At 32.3% G+C, this 13,814-nt stretch overlaps 2 protein-coding genes across 5 annotated transcripts; both read left to right on the top strand.

The window, feature by feature from the left end:
- Positions 1-4,909: 4,909 nt before the first annotated feature.
- LOC140832752 (uncharacterized) lies at positions 4,910-8,619 on the top strand. Of its 3 annotated transcripts, none has more exons than XM_073196918.1 (5): positions 4,910-6,039; positions 6,984-7,089; positions 7,178-7,296; positions 7,404-7,511; positions 8,342-8,619. In XM_073196918.1, the coding sequence occupies exons 1-4, from the start codon at positions 5,090-5,092 to the stop codon at positions 7,504-7,506; spliced, it is 1,278 nt and encodes a 425-aa protein (XP_073053019.1). In that variant the 5' UTR covers positions 4,910-5,089; the 3' UTR covers positions 7,507-7,511; positions 8,342-8,619. The 3 variants fall into 3 exon arrangements, with proteins under 3 accessions (XP_073053019.1, XP_073053020.1, XP_073053018.1); XM_073196919.1 differs by having other exon boundaries at positions 7,404-7,482; positions 8,342-8,617; XM_073196917.1 differs by lacking the exon at positions 8,342-8,619 and having other exon boundaries at positions 7,404-8,290.
- Positions 8,620-9,570: 951 nt separating this feature from the next.
- On the top strand, positions 9,571-12,524 carry LOC140832750 (uncharacterized). 2 transcript variants are annotated; one of them, XM_073196915.1, is made up of 5 exons: positions 9,571-9,863; positions 10,090-10,204; positions 10,318-10,971; positions 11,076-11,256; positions 12,090-12,524. In XM_073196915.1, exons 1-5 carry the CDS (start codon positions 9,787-9,789, stop codon positions 12,113-12,115), a joined length of 1,053 nt encoding a protein of 350 aa, XP_073053016.1. In that variant the 5' UTR covers positions 9,571-9,786; the 3' UTR covers positions 12,116-12,524. The 2 variants fall into 2 exon arrangements, with proteins under 2 accessions (XP_073053016.1, XP_073053017.1); XM_073196916.1 differs by lacking the exon at positions 9,571-9,863 and having other exon boundaries at positions 10,090-10,200.
- The last annotated feature ends 1,290 nt before the right edge of the window (positions 12,525-13,814 follow it).

Here is a 13,814-nt window from a genome sequence, read left to right as displayed (position 1 = left end):
ATCTATGTAATGTCATATCGATAAAATGATTAAAATTATCAAAAATATAAAGATTAAGGATTGAGATTGAAATTTAATAACATAATGATTATTGTAAAGTGATCAACATATATGATAAAAAAATGCATTTTTTGGTTACTAAAATTGAATCATATTAATAAAAACACTGAAAATATATGTGGAAATCACATGTTTGAAGTTCCAAGGGAAGCCCACGCCACACAAAAACTCTTTTTTGCCAACAACGATCCGACTGTGTAGCAGATAGGATAAGCTCGTGAAGAAAAAAAAAACAAATATTTATATAGAGGATAAGGAAGTCAAACTCGAAGGTCAACAAAATTGTCATTGGAAATTAATATAAATGAAATATAGTCAAATGCTTTCCTATATAAAATTTCACATGTAAGTCACTATTTTCACCCTAATATAAATATGTGAGGAGTACCGTCTCATGGATACTAATATGTGAGACGGGTTAACCCTACTCATATTCACAATAAAAAGTAATATTCTTAGCATAAAAAATAATAATTTTTCATGGATGAACCAAATAAGAGATTCGTCTCAGAAATTCGACCTGTGAGACCGTCTCATACAAGTTTTTGTCATATGTGAGAGCCTTACAAATCATTTTCGCAGTACTCGAAGAAACAACATCCTTTGATTCGTGTGATGAGATGATAAATGATGTATAATCTAAGAATAACAAATCACTACATATAGGTAACAGAAGAGTGTATGACTCTAATCATTTATAAAACTTAAAATCAAACATTGAATTAAACAAATACGTATATTAATTTAACATCTTATTATTGAAACAGATTGGTTATCACTTATTTTCCTTGTATGTTCGTCCATAAGGAAAACCATCACTTGTATTTTCTTTACATTTAAATTGTACTTTTGTTGTAGTTTTTTTCTTAAAAAAATTTAATATTGTTTTGTCGAAATTTCTATCTTCAGTTAAAATACGAAGTCGTTTCCTGATTTGAAATATCTGGTGCAAGCAGTGTGTACGTGAAGCAGCCCTCTATTATATGTAATGTCAAAAAATGAATTGTTTAGTACTTGTGTGAGACGGTCTTACGGGTCGTAGTTATGAGACGGATCTCTTATTTGGGTCATCTATGAAAAAGTATTATTTTTTGGCAAAAACTTGTGTGAGATGGTCTCACGGGTCGTATTTGTGAGACGGATCTCTTATTTGGGTCATCTATGAAAAAATATTACTTTTTATGCTAAAAATATTACTTTTTATTGTGAATATGGGTAGGGTTGACCCGTCTGACGGTTCTCACAGATTAAGATCCATGAGACAGTCTCACATGAGATCCACTCCAAGAAATAATATGTCGTAATGTTTTCTTATACAACTTGGCTATGGATTAAAACATGGTTAAATTCATTTTTCCAAAAATTAAATTATTTTCACAAACATCTTATTAAGATTATCTATTATTATCATTATATAATAATAATTAAGAGATAATGTATATTGATATAAATAAATAAAATAAAATATATCATGAATTTCTGAAAAATTTTGGCTGGGATTAAAGTCTGTACAATTAATCGACTTCACGCAAGAGGTTTAATTTTTTTTCACGTTAATAATAGCTTGCATGAGACGACAGAATTTAAGCGATCACCTTAATTTGACCAACGCGATCTTTAATTTTGAGATATAATACATCTCACCATTCCATCTATTTATTTCAAATATTAAATAAAATTTTAAAATTTATAAGATCATTTTTTAAAACATTATAAGCTTTTATATTTAATTTTAAAACATCGGAAAACAAATTTTATAGAGAAAATTAACATCTTACTCAAATTAAATGAGTACTTTTTAATATGACATAAAAATTTGTTGGAAATAACTATTGTATTTTATTAATATGGTAGAAAAAAAAAAATTTGTTGGAAATAACTATTGTATTTTATTAATATGGTAGATTTGTAAAATAATAAATAAAATAATACTAAATATAGACATTGTATATTTGAAAAAAATGAAAATATATAGCGTAGGTCTCTTGTGAGAAGGTCTCACAAATCTTTATATCTGAAACGGGTCAAACCTACCGATATTCACAATAAAAAGTAATAATCTTAGCATAAAAAGTAATATTTTTTCATGGATGACACAAATAAGAGATTTTTATCACAAAATACGACCTGTGAGATCGTCTCATACATATTTTTGCCATATATATATAAAAAAATTTTATATTTGAAATAGATAAAGTAGTTATCATGTTAATTTTAAATGGAGTTTATGTATTCTTAAAAAAAATAAGTTTAAACTTTATTAGTTCAATAAGATTTTTTAATTTTTTTTTACATTGCAAGTTGTCTTTTTAATTAACTTCTCATACAAGTTATAAATTACTTTAAATAACTTGTAATTTGAATCAAACTTATGAAGGAAAATTGGCTACTCAACCAAGACTTGAGTGTCTCATAATTAATTACTCTTATAGAGAGTAGAGACTTGAAACTCTCATAATTACTCATTTATTTCTCTTGACTTTAACATAAATAGAATTAGAATCAACACTTCTTTATATTTATAAATATATCATAAGATAGAAAAATTTCCACCTAATCAAAATTGATTTTGTCAATAATGTAATTTAAATATTTGAAATCGAAAGTATTCCAAGTATCACATTTTGATTATCCTTTCATTATATTATATATCAGCAATCATCCTCAAAAAAATTACACTAACTTTGAATTCATAGAATTCGAATATGTTTTTTTAGCTCTTACGAAAGCTATCGAATGTAACACTAGTTCATTTACCAAAAATTATTACTTATGGTTAAGAGACACTTTAAAAGTTTGAAGATTGGGAAAAAAATAATTTACGAAGGTAATATATGAAGTTTATATCAGCTATTGAAACTGTAAAATCCAATCTATAGTTAAAAAAAACCGAGTTTTAAAATGTCTCGAAAAAAATATATTTGTTGAATTTTCGAATTTTGAGAAGAGTTCAAATTTATATAATTAATAACAGTACAACTCAAATATTTTGAAATTATATAACAATCTAAACATTTTTTTTCAATGGTTTTTCGAGCATGTCAATTAGTACTCTAAACAATTCTTGTTTTTATTACTACACATATAGAATATAGGATTACTTGTGAATCAACCTTTTAAGTCCATACCATAACACATGATTCAACGTTAACAAACATAACCATTAATCAATGGTTTATTTAACAATATTATTTTATAATGTGCTCCGAATAAGTGTCCGAGTTGGTAAAATTAAGTAAACTTTAGACCAATTGTCATATGTTTGATTCTCTCTATCAACGCTTTCTCGGACGAGCATACTAAGTGCTTGCAGGCTACTGTGTATTGCGCACTGAAATTTAATTGCTATGATTCCCAGGTTTTTTTCAATAAAAACATCAGGAATTTCATTAAACTGGAGCCAAATCTAGTGTTACATATTTGCTAATATACAGTAAATAAAAGTCTTTATACAAAATATTTTTGTCCTTGACTAAACCATACGACGTCGAGAAATGAGCAACCATGTTGGATGTGCGTCGACGACTCGAATAGAGAATGTGAACTCTTGTCGATCAATTTATTCAAAAAACTAACTAATTTTGTCAGAAAAATTACATATTCTTTTAATAGAGATATAATATGAGTCATGATTAATTACGTGACAAAAAATGAATTTTTTATTGTCAATTAAAGTTATTGCTATGTTTGATTCAAACGATGAGAAAATTGAATTATTAATTAAAAATATTAATAGATAATGGTGTTTCATAAATTATAAAAATAATAATAGATAAGTTGTTTAAAATGTTATGATTGGTTTTGATTTTTATGAATAGAATAAACGAGGGTTTGATATTATACCCAAGCAATTTTTGAGCATCTTCTTTTATTATTATTTTGGGTAGGACAATGGGTATTTTGGGAATAAAATGGGAGTATATAAAATATTGATTTTAGTCCTTGGAGTGTAGGTTGTTTTAGTTATCAAATATTTTTAGACTAAAATCATTTTCATTATATATATATATATATAATAATTTTAGTTATCAAACTTCAACACAACTTTGTCATTTCTTAACTTGATAAAAAGGATTTAATAGAAAAAAAAGAACCACACATAGGTTTAAGCCCAAAATTTATCTATGGTATCAAACAAAACAAAAATATTATACTTTTTTATATTGATTGAATTTAATTCTTGAAAGTTGTATATATATATATTTGAACAATATTTATCATTGAGCTAGTTTTTATGATGAAGTTAGACACAATTCCACTATCTTGTTCTAAAAATAGACATTTTACTCTTTTTATCTAATGCTGAATGGACGACCTATGCCTTAATGTATAAGTAAAAAAAATTTTTGTATTTGAACTGAAGAAAAAAAAAAAGAAACAACTTTGCCGACAATTACATATTTTTTTTATTTTGTCAATAGAAAAATAGTGGAAGAGAAAAATACTTTTTAATATGATATCAGAGTTTAGACTCATCATCGTTATATGTTGGATTATCTTTATAAGTCATCTCCTAATATTTTGTAAACTTCAGGTTCAAATTATTCATTCATAAACGTGAGAGCGATCTAATATATTAGATGTCTGATATCTACTAAATTGTTTATCTCTTATAGGTCAATAGTGTTATCCTCAAATCAAATTCATCATCTTCAACCATTAGACACCACCCACATGATAACCAGCACAAATCTAACATAAAAGAACATCACCAATGTTTCAGGGGACCCCACGATCCACATCACCACCCAAAGTAGACGAAAAGGAGAGCTGAAAGAAAAGAATATGCTTTGATCTTCCCTCATAAACATTCCCTTTTTTACGTATAAAGTATACAAACATTAAAAATAAAGAATTCAATAACTAAGTAATATACAGTTGGTTGCTTTGATGATTAATGCTGCCATTGAATTTGTAGTCCATCATTATCTTTAATTCATTTCCACTCATCTTTGAACCTCTCACGAACTTTTTATCTCCATTTTCCCCTTTCTGATAATCTCTCATCAGATTCGTACAGGAAAAGAACATGGAAATTTTTCAAGACTCGTATTTTACAGCTTTTGTGGTTATAATTTTATGTTTTTTAGTGGCAAAGATCGTTTCTTTTGCCGTTTCTGACTCCACTGATGATCATAATTCTTCCGTTTGTACTGATGTGACAAAAGAGGTGTCTTTGGATAGAGGGGTTAGAGTTAAAACCACGAAAGGCATAAAAAAAGTGAAGTTTGTTGACGATGTTAAGGTCCAAAGTGGTGAAGATGGGTTTGAAAATATTGTATTGTTGGATGATGCTGAATCGAAGAATGAGGATGAAAGTAACGTTAAAAGAGTTGATGAAACCGAAGAAATGGGGATAAATTTTGATTCTGAAGTGAAAAGTTCCGAGAAACAATATTTTGATGCTAGGGAGATGAATGATGTTGATGCCCAAAATAAGGAGTCTGAAATTACTGAAATGCTTGTTGAAAAGGATCGCGGTGATAATACAATCGATATGGTTTCGGGAGAAATTAATGAAATGCTTATTGAAAACGATGGTGGAGAAGATAAAATTGACATAAGTTCGGGAGAGAAGGGTCTAATTATTGAAGAGCGGAAGAATGAAACTGTATTGGAGTGCGATGATATGAAAAATAATCAAAAACAAGAAAATGGAGCTGTGGGTTTCGGGGAGGATGAGGGATTAAGTGGTGGAGATGAGGCGGACGTTGTGAAACTGAGAGATGAAGGTGTTCTTGTTGATGATGATGATGATGATTGGGAAGGAATAGAGAGGAGTGAATTGGAGAAAGTATTTGCAGAGGCTGTTAATTTTGTGGAGTATGGAGGAAAGGGGAAGGAGAAAGATGCAGATTGGTGGGCGAAATTGGATGGTGATAAGAAAACGAAGTTGTATGGACTTCATAAGGTTGCGGTGGAAGGGCCGTGTCGTGAGCCTCAACCTATGGCACTCATGGTGTCATCCCGCGCCAAATGGTATTTGATCTTTGTTTGAGTTTGCCATGATTGATAATTGCTATATATATCTTGGTGCACATTGCATTGTCTGTAATTTCTTAGCTGTTATATGTAGAAACAATTTAAAACTGAGAATGACTTGTAGCTATTCAGATAGCGAGTGTTAGGCTTGCCAAATCTGGTCCATCACTGTGAATGACTTTAGGGATGATTCTCAAGTTTTAATTCCTATTTGTATTTTTTTTTTTAAAAAAATCATGATTCCTCTTAGAATCCATGACATAGAGCGGAGACAGAGTCAATGTAATTTTATATATCATAGATGTGAATTATTTCAAAAGGTGACTTAGTGTGTTATTGTTATCTTGCGGTTGGCTATTTATCACTGACCTCAAAGTATTCGCATATCTCGTCTGAGAAATGCAGCTTCTTTTGATGAAATTTCTTGGTTCAGTTTAGCTAGTGAGCATGCAAGCACCACTGAACTTTTCATAGTGTTACACTTTCTGGAATAAGTCAATACATTTCTCAAAATAGACAAGGGAAGAAACATATAAAGGATGAATTAATAGATCCACTAAGCTCTCATGGGAAGCCTGCTGTAATATTAGCATACAGTGTACAAATGACATTTCTCTATTCACATTGGCATTTTATGTTTAGGTTATTATCTCAGTGATAGAGTCCTTTCCAATTATTATAGCTCTCTCATCAACTTGAACTTATCAGAAATTAAGAGTCATACCAAGTATGGGATCATTGTATTGCTAGAGTACATCTTAGTTTTAGATAAAGAATATTATAAAATTCTGAAGAGAAGCTTAGTGCTGTGAGAGCCTAGGTCCAAACTCCAAAGATCCTCGAAAAGCTATCACGGTATAGTTTGATTGCTAGTTATATAACAGGGTTGGTTGAAAGCCGCCATATATGAGTGATGGAGACAACTAATTCCATTGTGCAAGGAATGCATGGCAAAAGCTCGGAAACATGAGTCATGAGGAGGCTATGGAGGAGTATGTCAGAAATCTCTCAGAAAGCGCACCTCATTGGATGCCTGGATATTCAGCGGTAAGATTATCGTTTCTTGATTCTTCTATGTATTCTGATTTGTGCATGTAAAAATATCCTACAGTATATTACTAAACTTTTTCTGCAGAATACTGATACGCGAGGTTCTTTTAAGTTTGAAACTGATACCAATTCTGATTCCGATTCCGAACCCATATTAAGCCCTGTTTCTGAACCCATATCAAGCCCTGTTTCGGAATGTGGAAGGTTGGGATGGTTTTCATTTCCTTTCTGGTTCTTGTTTTTGATTTCCGATTTTGGACCTTTCGAAAATGTTCGAGCACATATTGATAGCCTATTTCATTCATATGTAGGAAATTGGAGGTGAATGCCACTGATATAGGTGATTCTAACATCGGTCCAAGTTGTGTGGAGAACGTGACGGCTGGCTCGGTCTGTACCTTGCTTCCCATCTGAAAAATGTAACAATATTTATGGTTTGGTCTATTTGTGTGCTGCCTTTCACCACCATTTGGCTGCAAGATAACGTGAGAACTGATTTAATTATATTGCTCCAAAATGCTGCTTTGCAAGGAAACAAGAAAAATAGAAAATGTGATTTTCATTGCTTTTGGTTGCTTCATCAAGTGTAGCTTTTTTTTTGTTTTTGGATGTCACACAAAGGATACCACCATTCGTTGTCGCGATGTGATCTATGATATCCTTTCATTTACTTTGAAATGTCTTTATTTTACTTCGAAGTGTAGGAAGTGTTTGGTTTGGTGCAACCTTGCTTCATATATTAAGCACCTCCGTACATCTAGTGGAGTTGCAAGAGATTAGGTGAATTTGGATGTCTGGCTCCATGGTAGTGTACATCTTTCGCAGGAAGTCATGATGCTTGATCCGTTAGGTTGCGGTTGGATTGATATATTTGATTTTAGCGATGAGTTTCGAAGGACATATAACATTAAATCCACCACAATTACTATTAAAATTACATAACTAGATATAGAACGGATTTGAAATTCATTTTAATTTTATTCATCTAAGCAAGTCAAAGAATTTGAAGTCGATAGGTTTGAAATTCATCGTCTTAATTCCATTGATCCAAGAACTTTATTGAATTTTGTATTGATTATGAGGATCGCGTAGTATGGCCTCAATTTATTGAATGTTTATGAGTAGCCTTGCAAGGAAAATGGATTAAGAGATGCATTATGATTTGGATTTCCATCAAAAGGGACTGTGTGGGGCTAAGTTGCTATGCAACAAAAATTAGAATCAATAACTTCGCTTGTAATATTTTCAGGCTAAAGAGTAAGCTTCCTGCCTCCAGTCGTGTCCAAGGCTACTACTCCAGCCAAGTGAGGCACAAGGTTTCAAGATTCGATGTGTATTGGCTTCATATTTGCCAATTGTTTTATATTAATGAATGCCAATGTTATGCGTGATATATAGTACAGTGCATAATATGTATATATCTGCTATTGGAGTTGATCACTGGCAATGCTTTGTGCTAGCTCGTTTATATAATTTGGCCGAATAAATTTCCAAATTTGAAAATGTTATTTATATAATTCCAGAGGACAAAGGATGATAGCTCAGAGAAAAAGGTCCTTATTCTCATTCTGACATTAAATTCACACAAATAATAGAAATTTATCATTTACTGTCTGAAAGGACCAAGGACATTCTTCCATAAGTGTCTCCATATCCATGTCCCAATCCGAACCCAGGTCCGGATCCTCCATAGTGGCCTCCTCCTCCTCCTCCAACACCACCGCCATCTCTGCCACCATTGCTACCATACCCGAAGCCTGAGCCACTTCCTCCACCATAGGGTCCTAAACCACCTTCACCTCCTCCCACTCCACTTCCTGAATCATAGAAGCTCGCCATCTGATTCCTACTATAAATGCCATAAAGTTAAGGGAAAGTGATGGATGCTGTAATAAAGAGCTAAGAAATGCCGGATGGATGTGGCTGTATGCGGGTCATATAGGTTCTTCGTTTGTTCCACGCTTAATACTTCACATGTACCTTAATTTTAAATATGGTCTGGAATTGATAAATATCGTTGCACACTTAATAATAAAATAAAAGTTATAATAGTTTATAGAGTCTTCTCAAATTTAAATATAACTTCGTGTTTATTTTTTTTTATGTGAAGGTTATTATATAAGAAAATCAAATAAGATGAAGAATGAAAAAAAATGGTTCGAATAGAAACAAGTGTTTGATAGTTTCTGATTGAAATTATATAAAGACGTCAAGATATTCGTTATGTATGATGAATTATGTTATTTGTATTATATTTTATGTTTCATTTGTTTTAGTGGTGTACTGACATAAACATTTTATAATCGGAGAGAGACGTGAATTCGATCTCATGTTAAACAAAATCGAATTTTTTTTTTACAATGAGATCGATATATAACAACGATAAATAAATAAGAGCAAATTACATGAATCATGATCCCAATCCACGCACACTTAGTTTGACTGCCATCAAACGACGCCGTTGAACCGATCCGCAATGAAATCTTACAATCATTTATTGCGAAATTTCATTAAACATAAACCGCCCGTTTCTCCATAATTTTCTAAGAATTCCTCCTTATCCTTTGGCGAATCAGCATTTTTCTTCATAATTGGGGGGAAAATCCTTCGTACTCGTATATTTTCAGTTCCTTCATTTTTATTTTTATTTCTAATTTGTTTCTCAATTCAAGAGCGTGTAATTTTCGGGGAGAAATGGCGTCGGCTTTTGATAGGTGGGAAAAAGATCCATTTTTCTCTGCTGCGGAGGAAGTTCAGGAATCTGCCGACAGGTACTTTGAAAAAGAATCTGTTTTTTTACCTGGATTTTGGTTCTATAATTTAGGGATAGGGATAAATATTCGGCAATCACTAGAATATTTTAGCTTTTTCCACGGTTGTTATTCGGTTATTTGATCCATTTTTGTCGTGCGTTTCTTTATTTTTTTTAATGCTATTATACGCGACTTATGTTGTTAGATTGGATGATATATTAAGGCTATTGAATTTCTTATGAAGGATGGAATCATCTTATAGAAAGTGGATCCATGCTAATAAGGACACCTCCGGGCTTTGGAATTTGGATGAGCTCCGACGAGATCTCCAGACAGCCCTTGGCACTACCAAATGGCAGGTTATTTAATTACGCTTGAATGCGTTTAGTTGTGGAGGTTTCACTCGGATTTGTGGTGGTTTTGGTTGTTGTGGTGTGAATTTTTTTCCGGTTACTATGCTTGTGTTTTGCAGTTGGATGAATTTGAGCGTGCTGTGAGATCGAGTTACACTAGTAGTAGTTCAGCTGATGATGCCAAAGATAGGCATCACGATTTCATAAAAGCAATTGAGGATCAGACTTTGAAAGTAGAAGCTTCTTTGAATGAATGGACTGTCTCACGTGGCAAGCCACCACTGCCTTGGGTGCGACTAAATGATGGAGAGCGTGACGAGCTTGCATTGTTCCTCTCAGGACCATCACCATCTTCCTCTACAAGTAAAATCATGGGAAAAGTTCATGGTAAGGACCAGGGAGTAAAAAACCTGCTAGAGGGTGATCGACAGTCAATGACTGAGTGTTCGAGAAGTTCTTCTCATTTGGTCGAGCTGGGTCGAGGAGAGGGTAATGGGGAGATGTTTCCAGGGCATCGTAGGACCTGTAGTGCCAGTGCTGATATTGGCTCCTGGGAAATTGCAATGGATGATGATGTTTTGCCTCATGAATCTTCCCATGCACAGCCTGATCCACCCCCAGGGAAGATACCCAGTTTTTCACAGTTTTTGAGTACCATGGAATCGTCCATGTCTCAGTTGAAGTGGGCAAAGAATGGTTACAAGAAGTTAAAGCTTACGGATCGCCATCAAGAAACCAATAACACATTGCCTCGATCTCAGAATTTGACAAACGTCAGTAATTGAATTTCCTCGATACATTCAAAATTATTTCTGCAGCTATTTTATTGTTATGGTTATGATTAGTTTAATGGACAAGGTCTACATTTCCTGTGAAGGGCATCAACATATGTTACGAGAAAAACAAAAGTTGCCTTGATGGTTGTGATGATTGTTATGACAAGCAGCTGTATGGTTGGTATGGTGCCATACAAAGACAGTTTCAGAGGTCCCAATATCAGATGCAATATAGTCGACCTGTTCAAGTAGTTTTCTCCATAATTGTCCTAAGCTTGCTTGGTGAGCCTCCTGATTAGTTCTTTTTCATTATAATCAGGTCATTCTACAAAATCTCTGGCTGCGATCATTATGCATATACATTAAGTTAAGCCATATATGGAGTGTAATAGTGATTGTCATGGTTTTACCATTTACTTTCGAGTTGGATCATCAAACTTGCTTCTCTAGTCTAGAATTTGTGTTTGCCAGGTCTCTGACATTTTTCCCTCTTCGTTCTAGAAAATTTTTCGCTCTAGAAATTTTAGTGTGGTTGCTCCTTGACTGACACCTTAGTTCTTCATCAAATGCTCGATCAACACTGTTGAATCAGGTCCATGACTAACTGAGAGTTTGAAACAGATTTGTTGATATTATTTTTTATATACCTTTGGAACTAACCCAACTACAGCTCGATTTGAACCCATCAACTGAAATTGGATCGCTTCCTAAAAGCGGATCTCGAAACTGTTTCCTGGCCGTGATTCCAAAACCGAAAACGAATCCATGATCATTAGAATTAGTTGTTTGAAATGCTTAGCATTTATTTTAATCAAATTTGATGCCTGCTTAACTCCAGTATAAGAAAGAGGTTTACATCTATCAATATACCAATCGGATACAAGGATGTCGTGGCAGTTGTCGTGTTGTGGATAACTGGCCAAAAATGTAAAAGCCATTATGGAAAGAAATGAAGCTATCGTCTTAATTATTGGTTCCTTTGACATGAAATTTGACAGATATGCGCCCTTTCATGTGATATAACACCATGCTAGTATTGCCTCTTTTTTTTTTTCAATACACGATGTAACTTCATAACTTGCCCATTGGGGCTTATTATGTTTTTTCTCCTGCAGTTTTATTGGCTTTGTGTGCATTCTGAGGAGCTAATTCAGTCATTCCTATGTTTACTCTGATTCTGCAATCCTCCTGAGGTAAAATTATTGTGGAGGTGGCAAATTTTCTTCAGTGTCACCTGACCCAGATAGGTATTATGTTGTCTTCTAGCTTGATTTTACTCGCAATTATAACTAAGCACTCAGGATTATTTAGTATCATCAACTATCCCCTCCCTGTCCTGTATATAATTCGTTGTGGTTTTTGTATTGTACAATGCTAAAGTAGGTAACACGATTCAGTTTGGCGCATATCTTGTACGAATTTTATTATCTTCAGTATTTTGAACATAGGATATGGTACACCTCCTCTGATGTATCTGTCAGCGTGCAAACTCTTCGTCTTAAAACCAAGGTAAATTGGATATAATATACATATACCATGTTTCTTGATCAGTTCTGATGTGAACTCATGTATGCTATGTCTCAATTGATGGTTAGCTCTTTAAGTATTATGTTTTGGAGGTATTTTCTCATGTGGTTTCTATTACAAGAGTTATAATTCTAAACGAAAGTAATAAAAAAAATTGGTGTGATGGAAACTTTTGTTGCATGTGTGGAGTGGTGTTATTTTCAGCCTCAAAGGTGGAATGCCCCATGTTTAGGTGTTTGCAAATCTGATTGGACTACTTTAAGGTTTTTTTTTTTTCTGTTTCTGTTTTTTTTTTTTTGTACAGAGATGGTTGGTTAGTTGTAAACTTGTAATAAATAATAATACTAATAGATTTAATCGATCATGCGATTTTGGACTGGTCTTGTTGAAAGAAATTTAAATCGTACCTATGGTAAGACATAGGTGTTAATTTAGATTGAAAACGTTAAATTTTAAGGAGTTTTAGATTTTTAACCTTAGAATAGGTTTTATAAGGAGATGATGGTCGATCATGTCCATATTTGGAGTTAAACTAATATTTTTTACATACAAAGTAATATTTTTCATGAATAAGGTTGGGGAAGAGATTTTTTCACAAAATTGATCACTTGAGTTTTATGAATGTTTTGGACGTGAAACTAGGCGAGTTTTAATTAAATAAATGAATGGAATATGATTTGTATAATTAAAAAAATAGGATAAGCCTGTTTAAAACCGTAGATAATATTCACATCTTAAAAATCTTAATAGTTATTTATTCCAATGTATTTAATGTTTTTTTTACATGAGAACTTAACACAATATTAGTGTTTCTTCGCGTGCGTATATGTATAAAAAAATATGTTAACTAATATTTTGTTATTTTTAAATTATGGTTTTCTATAATAATTTTTAATTTCGACGTGGTATAGAGCGAGTTTGGAGTTTGGATGTTAAAAGTGTAGCTTATAAAAACACTTATATATTTTGAAGTGTTGGTATATATATATATATATATATATATATAAACAGTTTTGGCTTTAGAATAAAAGTCTATTTGTTTGGAGAAGACTATAAACACTTTTTTGCAACTTTTTTTTTTAAAATAAAAACACTTAAAAATGTTTTAAGAAACACCATTTTTTAAGCCTTCGTTTTAAAACAAAAAACTTTAATTTCGTTTGGGACAATTAAACGGACTCGTACATTTTTTTGAAATTTAATTAATGTATAGATAAAGATAAAAAAATAAAATGAAATTATGGGAAAATGGTAATATGGGAAAGAAAAATTGATTTGTACGTGTAGGATCAAAAACTTTATAACGTAGTTTG

The sequence above is a fragment of the Primulina eburnea genome, chromosome 5 (genome assembly GCF_022965805.1).
Source record: "Primulina eburnea isolate SZY01 chromosome 5, ASM2296580v1, whole genome shotgun sequence".
NCBI classification, from domain to species: Eukaryota; Viridiplantae; Streptophyta; class Magnoliopsida; order Lamiales; family Gesneriaceae; genus Primulina; species Primulina eburnea.
The sequence above is the reverse complement of the archived record's forward strand: the minus strand, read 5'-3'. Positions and strand labels throughout refer to the sequence as shown.

What these genes read in the sequence shown, in the direction of transcription:
- LOC140832752 (XM_073196918.1), top strand. Translation starts at nt 5,090, where the DNA reads ATGGAAATTTTTCAAGACTCGTATTTTACAGCTTTTGTGGTTATAATT. An exon ending in GTGTCATCCCGCGCCAAATG is followed by an intron (nt 6,040 to 6,983) that starts GTATTTGATCTT and finishes CCATTGTGCAAG; the next exon opens with GAATGCATGGCAAAAGCTCG. An exon ending in CCTGTTTCGGAATGTGGAAG is followed by an intron (nt 7,297 to 7,403) that starts GTTGGGATGGTT and finishes ATTCATATGTAG; the next exon opens with GAAATTGGAGGTGAATGCCA.
- LOC140832750 (XM_073196915.1), top strand. Translation starts at nt 9,787, where the DNA reads ATGGCGTCGGCTTTTGATAGGTGGGAAAAAGATCCATTTTTCTCTGCT. An exon ending in GTTCAGGAATCTGCCGACAG is followed by an intron (nt 9,864 to 10,089) that starts GTACTTTGAAAA and finishes TTTCTTATGAAG; the next exon opens with GATGGAATCATCTTATAGAA. An exon ending in GATCTCAGAATTTGACAAAC is followed by an intron (nt 10,972 to 11,075) that starts GTCAGTAATTGA and finishes TTTCCTGTGAAG; the next exon opens with GGCATCAACATATGTTACGA.